This window comes from Oncorhynchus mykiss, chromosome 15, assembly GCF_013265735.2.
Source record: "Oncorhynchus mykiss isolate Arlee chromosome 15, USDA_OmykA_1.1, whole genome shotgun sequence".
In the NCBI taxonomy this organism is placed as follows: Eukaryota; Metazoa; Chordata; class Actinopteri; order Salmoniformes; family Salmonidae; genus Oncorhynchus; species Oncorhynchus mykiss.
The window spans coordinates 68,699,119-68,706,618 of NC_048579.1; the positions used below are offsets into that span (position 1 = coordinate 68,699,119).

Genomic DNA, 7,500 nt, shown 5'->3' on the forward strand with positions numbered 1-7,500 from the left:
CACACACACACACACACACACACACGAACACACACACACACACCTGTACGCACACCAATACACACAAACGCACAAAGATATACATGCCTGTGCGTACGCACAAACACGGACAAACACACACCAATATCATGAACAGCAGTGCCTTCTCTATAAACCCATAGTGATGGGACATGATGTCCCTGTGATGATCTCCTCTCTCTGCCCCTTCCCCCCTCCCTGCTGTCACCCACAACCAATTTGAGTGACAGCGGTCATCCTCCAATGACGGCTCATTAATCAAATGCAGTTGACACTGGGAGCGCTCGATGTTGTTACCATGGAGACAAGGAGGCACTGCCCTCTGCACAGAGTGGAACTCTCCCGTCTGTTTCAGCCCTGCCCCAGAGCACTGGCACTCAATACCAATGCCAGTCAGTGCCAGTCAATGCCAGTCAGCATTGGCATGGTTATAAATCATAGTGATTAACTATGAACCAGAGATGAGTCCTATATGTATTGACTGAAGAGGAGTGAAGGGTGTCTGTGTGTGAGCTGATATTGATATCTGATAATCATGAAATAACCCAACACCCATACCTTCACTCATACTCCCCTCCTTCTCTCCTCCTCTCTTTCTCACTTCCTCTCCTTCACTCCTACCTTGTTTCTCTGTCTGTAACCAGGCTATAACTCTGTGTGTATCTCTCTCTCTGTGTAGATGACGAGGGTACCAGTGGAAGCCTGTGGCCAGTACTCCACCTGCAGCGAGTGTCTGGGCTCAGGAGACCCTCACTGTGGCTGGTGTGTCCTGCACAACATGTAAGTGCAATACAAAGCAATTTACATCAGTTTGAAGTTTTCTGAAATGTTTTCTACAATACTGCTGTCGAGTGGTATTGATCAAATGTGACTCATGGACAGACAGGTGGTCTGTGTTGGCTGGGTGGGTTGAGTAGGGATGAGACGCCTGCACTTAGGGGCCTTACCGCCACTCCCAGACTCAGATAGGGTTCCTGGGGATAGGCATGCTGCCAGGCCCCCTCAGATCCATTACCAACCAAAACCCCTGGCCTCGTTTACCTTCCAGAAACCAGACTCCTCTGGGAGTACAAAGACCATGATTACTGCCAGGGCACTGATGGACACAGGGAGGCAGGACAGGGAGACAGGACAGGGAAACAGGACAGGGAGACAGGACAGGGAGACAGGACAGGGAGACAGGACAGGGAGACATGGCAGGGAGACAGAACAGGGAGACAGGACAGGGAAACGGGACAGGGAGACAGGACAGGGAGACATGACAGGGAGACAGGACAGGGAGACAGGACAGGGAGACAGGACAGGGAGACATGACAGGGAGACAGAACAGGGAGACAGGACAGGGGGACAGGACAGGGAGACAGGACAAGGACAGGAAGACAGGACAGGAAGACAGGACAGGGAGACAGGACAGGGAGACAGGACAGGAAGACAGGACAGGGAGACAGGACAGGGAGACAGGACAGGGAGACAGGACAGGGAGACAGGACAGGAAGACAGGACAGGGAGACAGGACAGGGAGACAGGACAGGAAGACAGGACAGGGAGACAGGACAGGGAGACAGGACAGGGATACAGGACAGGAAGACAGGACAGGGAGACAGGACAGGGAGACAGGACAGGAAGACAGGACAGGGAGACAGGACAGGGAGACAGGACAGGGAGACAGGACAGGGAGACAGGACAGGAAGACAGGACAGGGAGACAGGACAGGGAGACAGGACAGGAAGACAGGACAGGGAGACAGGACAGGGAGACAGGACAGGGATACAGGACAGGGAGGAAGAGAGAGGGAGAGGGAGGAAGAAAACTCAGAAGAACTTAGGGCGGATGTGGGTATCGTGATAGCCCACACATAGTCTCTCTCTCTCTCTCTCTCTCTCTCTCTCTCTCTCTCTCTCTCTCTCTCTCTCTCTCTCTCTCTCTCTCTTTCTCTCTAACTCACTTGCTCTTTTTCACTCATTCACTCACTCTATTCATCTCTCTCTTTCTCTTATGCACTCACTCATTCTCTCTCTTTCTATCTCTGTCTTTCACTCTGTATCTCGCCCTCTCTCACACACATTGTTGCTGCCAATCCCCCATACCCCCACTCCATCCCCCCCCCTCCACTGTATTGGAGTCAGAGATAGTGCTGGCTAGAGGCCCTAGGGGCCAGGTATATTTCTCACTCCACTTTAAATTGAAAATTGGATTCTTGTGCTCTTGCTGATCGCCCTGGGGTGGTGTGTGTGTGTGTGTGTGTGTGTGTGTGTGTGTCTGTGTGTGTCTGTGTGTGTGTGTGTGTGTCTCTCCACTCCCCACCCCTCCTCTGTGTATCGGTGGAGCACATCTCAGGCAGGTGTGCTTAGCACCTCCAGCCCTACACGGCCCTGCTGGCACACAGAGGACCATGGAAGGGCAGAGAAGCTGCAGCTACTGTGACAGAGAAAACACAGTGGAACTAAAGCATTACACCATAAAGCACAGGGATGGGAGCGACAAACTGGAAGAGAGACAGAGAACAACAATGAACAAAAATATAAACGCAACATGTAAAGTGTTGTTCCCATACGCACAAAAAGCACATTTGTTTACATTCCTGCTAGTGAGCATTTCTCCTCTGCCAAGATAATCCATCCACCCCTGACAGGTGTGGCATATCAAGAAACTGATTAACAGCATGATCATCACACAGGTGCACCTTGTGCGGGGGACAATAAAAGGCCACTCTAAAATGTGCAGTTTGCCACAGCGTGCAATTGGCATGCTGACTGCAGGAATGTCCACCAGAACTGTTCCCAGATTATTTTATGTTAATTTCTCTACTTTAAGCCGCCTCCAACATCGTTTTAGAGAATCTGTCAGTACATCCAACCGAACTCAAACCAGCAGACCTGTCGGCAAGTAGTTTGCTGATGTTGTGAACAGAGTGCCCCATGGTGGCGGTGGGGTTATGGTATAGGCAGGTATGGTTTGGGATCCTGAGGCCCATTGTGAGGCCAATTTTTTCAAGGTATCTGTGACCAACAGATGTATATCTGAATTCCCAGTCATGTGAAATCCGTATATTAGTGCCTAATGAATTTATTTCAATTGATTGATTTCCTCATATGTAACTCAGTAAAATCTTTGAAATTGTTGCATATTGCGTTTATATTTTTGTTCAGTATATATACACAGTTCCTTCAGAAAGTACTCACTCCCCTTGACTTTTTCCACATGTTGTTGTGTTAGAGCCTGAATTTAAAATGGATTACATTGAGATTTATTAGGTCGCTGGCCTACACACAATACCCCATCAAACTGATGGAAAGTGGTGTTGCGGGAAAAACATACATCATTATACAATCCATGTACACAAACAACAAGTGTGCGGTTAAAATTGGCAAAAAAGGGCCAGGGGGTGAGACAGGGATGCAGCTTAAGCCCCACCCTCTTCAACATATATCAACACATTGGGGATGGCACTAGAACAGTCTGCAGCACCCGGCATCACCCTACTAGAATCTGAAGTCAAATGTCTACTATTTGCAGATGATCGGGTGCTTCTGTACAGATTCTGTCAGATCTGGCAGTAAATCTCAGTAAGACAAAAATAATAGTGGTACAAAAAACGTCCAGTTGCCAGGACCACAAATACAAATTCCATCTAGACACCGTTGCCCTAGAACACACAAAAAAACTATACATACCTCGGTCTAAACATCAGCGCCACAGGTAACACCAAATAATGCATACAGAGCAGAATTAGGCCGATACCCACTAATTATCAAAATCCAGAAAAGAGCCGTTAAGTTCTACAACCACCTAAAAGGAAGCGATTCCCAAACCTTCCATAACAAAGCCATCACCTACAGAGAGATGAACCTGGAGAAGAGTCCCCTAAGCAAGTTGGTCCTGGGTCTCTGTCCACAAACACAAACAGACCCCACAGAGTCCCAGGACAGCAACACAATTAGACCCAACCAAATCATGAGAAAACAAAAAGATAATTACTTGACACATTGGAAAGAATTTACAAAAAAACTCAAATGCTATTTGGCCATAAACAGAGAGTACACAGTGGCAGAACACCTGACCCAAACTTTGACTATGTACAGATTCAGTAAGCATAGCCTTGCTATTGAGAAAGGCAGCCGATGGCAGAATTGGCTCTCAAGAAAAGACAGGCTATGTGCTGACTGCCCACAAAATGAGGTGGAAACTGAGCTGATCTTCCTAACCTCCTGGCAAATGTATGCCCATATTAGAGACACTTATTTCCCTCAGATTACACACACCCAGAAAGAAATCAAAAACAAATCCAATTTTGATAAACTCCCATATCTATTGGGTGAAATACCACAGTGTGCCATCACAGCAGCAAGATGTCTGACCTGTTGTCACAAGAAAAAGGCAACCAGTGAAGAACAAACACAATTGTAAATACAACCCAGATTTATGTTAATACATGTTTCCTTTTGTACTTTAACTATTTTCACATCCTTACAAAACTTTATTAAGACATAATATACATAATATACAGTACTTCTGGCGCCGACAGAGACGCCTCACTTCGGGTTCCTAGGAAACTATGCAGTATTTTTTTTTTTATGTATCATTTCTTACACTGTTACCCCAGGAAATCTGAAGTCTTATTACATAGAGCCGGGAAGAACTACTGGATATAAGAAGTTGTTCTTATATCCAATAGTTCCTCCCAACTCACCAACATCCTCTCAACTCACCAGCATTATGACCAGGAATACGACTTTCCCGAAGCCGATCCACTGTCTGGTCCACCACCCAGGACAATGGATCGGATCGCAGCCAGCGACCCAAAACAACGGCACCGCAGAAGGGGCCAACGGAGCGGTCTTCTGGTCAGGCTCCGTAGACGGGCACATCGGGCACAGCTCCCGAGTATACAACTCGCCAATGTCCAGTCTCTTGACAACAAGGTAGACGAAATCCGAGCAAGGGTTGCCTTCCAGAGAGACATCAGAGATTGTAACGCCCGTGCTCAAGTCTGTTCAACGCTGGTCCGACCAATCGGATTCCACGCTTCAAGATTGCTTCAATCACATGGACTGGGATGTGTTCCACATATCGTCGGACAACAACATTGATGTATACGTTGATTCGGTGAGTGAGTTTATTAGCAAGTGCATCGGTGATGTTGTACCCACAGTGACTATTAAAACCTTCCCCAACCAGAAACCGTGGATTGATGGCAGCATTCACGTAAAACTGATAGTGCGAACCACGGCTGTTATCAGGGCAAAGCGACCGGAAACATGACCGAATTCAAACAGTGTAGCTATTCCCTCCGCAAGGCAATCAAACAAGCTAAGCGTGAGCATAGAGACTAAGTAGAGTCGCAATTCAACGGCTCAGACACAAGAGGTATGTGGCAGGGTCTACAGGGTCTACAGGGTCTACAGGGTCTACAGGGTCTACAGGGTCTACAGGCTCTACAGGGTCTACAGGGTCTACAGGGTCTACAGTCAATCACGGACTCCAAAAAGAAAACCATCGCAGCAGCGCCTCTTCAACCTCAGGAGGCTGATAAAAAACACTCACAAACTTCTACAGATGCACAATCGAGAGCATCCTGTCGGGCTGTATCACCGTCTGGTACTGCAACGGCTCCCCCCACAACCCAAAGGCTCTCCAGAGGGTAGTGAGGTCTGCACAACGCATCACCGGGGGCAAACTACCTGCCCTCCAGGACACCTACACCACCCGATGTCACAGGAAGGCCATAAAGATCATCAAGGACAACAACCACCGAGCCACTGCCTGTTCACCCCGCTATCATCCAGAAGGCGAGGTCAGTACAGGTGCATCAAAGCTGGGACTGAGAGACTGAAAAACAGCTTCTATCTCAAGGCCATCAGACTGTTAAACAGCCACCACTAACATTGAGTGGCTGCTGCCATTATACTGACTCATCTCTAGCCACTCTAATAATTAAAAATTGGATGTAATAAATGTATCACTAGCCACTTTAAACAATGCTACTTTATAAATTGTTTACATACCCTACATTACTCATCTCATATGTATATACTGTACTCTATACCATCTACTGCATCTTGCCTTTGTCGTTCGGCCATCACTCATCCATATATTTATATGTACATATTCTTATTCATTACTTTACACTTGTGTGCATAAGGTAGTTGTTGTGAAATTGTCCGATTTCTTGTTAGATATTACTGCATGGTCGGAACTAGAAGCACAAGCATTTTGATACATTCGCATTAACATCTGCTAACCATGTGTATGTGACAAATACATTTTGATTTGATTTGAAAGGACATTTGAAATGTCTTTATTCTTTTTGAACTTGTTCACTGTACATTTGTATTGTTTATGATCTATTTCACTTGCTTTGGTAATGTTAACATATGTTTCCCATGCCAATAAAGCCCTTGAATTGAAATTGAATTGCCAAAATCAGAGAACACAGCTAGTAAGTGAGGAAAGAGTGACGCAGAGAGAGCTAGTGACAGAGGGAAAGAAAGGAGGGGCTTGTAAAGTGTGCGTGTGTGTGTGTGTGTGTGTGTGTGTGTGTGTGTGTGTGTGTGTGTGTGTGTGTTGATGTCTCAGGGGTGGACAGTGCATTAGCAGACAGAGAACACAGCCTTGGTGTGTCTGTGTTGCTCCACCACTGGAGGTCAAAGGCAAAGTCACAAAGTGAGACCTTGTTTGTGTCATCTATTCTCCTCTCCTTCTCCTCTCAACATAGACTCTATTCATCTCTTCTCTCCTTCTCCTCTCAACATAGACTCTATTCATCTCTTCTCCTCTCCTTTAGTGTCTCACCATAGACTCTATTCATCTCTTCTCCTCTCCTTCTCCTCTCACCATAGACTCTATTCATCTCTTCTCCTCTCACCATAGACTCTATTCATCTCTTCTCCTCTCCTTTAGTGTCTCACCATAGACTCTATTCATCTCTTCTCCTTCAGTGTCTCACCATAGACTCTATTCATCTCCTCTCCTTCAGTGTCTCACCATAGACTCTATTCATCTCTTATCTCCTTCAGTGTCTCACCATAGACTCTATTCATCTCATCTTCTCTCCTTCAGTGTGTGTGTGTGTGTGTGTGTGTGTGTGTGTGTGTGTGTGTGTGTGTGTGTGTGTGTGTGTGTGTGTGTGTGTCAGAGTGTCAGTGTGTCAGAGTGTCAGTGTGTGTTGGTGTGTCTGTGTGTCAGAGTGTCAGAGTGTCAGAGTGTCAGTGTGTCTGTGTGTTAGTGTGTCTGTGTGTTAGTGTGTGTGTGTGTGTGTGTGTGTTTGTGTGTGTGTGTGTGTGTGTGTGTGTGTGTGTGTGTGTGTGTGTGTGTGTGTGCGCGTGTGTTTGTGTGCGCGTGTGTTTGTGTCTGTGTGTGTGTCTGTGTGTTAGTTTGTATGTGTGTATGTGTGTTAGTGTGTCTGTGTGTTAGTGTGTGTGTGTGTGTGTGTGTGAGTGTGTGTGTCTGTGTGTTAGTGTGTGTGTGTGTGTGTGTGTGAGT

The 7,500-nt window shown here is 46.7% G+C and overlaps 1 protein-coding gene across 2 annotated transcripts in view; it reads left to right on the plus strand.

Moving 5' to 3' along the window:
- LOC110506716 (plexin-A4) overlaps positions 1-7,500 on the plus strand; it is a 488,023-nt gene that overhangs the window by 300,478 nt on the left and 180,045 nt on the right. For both annotated transcript variants that reach the window (XM_036945082.1, XM_036945083.1), the window contains exon 5: positions 698-798. In XM_036945082.1, coding sequence (XP_036800977.1) covers positions 698-798 — 101 coding nt within the window. The remainder of the gene's footprint in view (positions 1-697; positions 799-7,500) is intronic.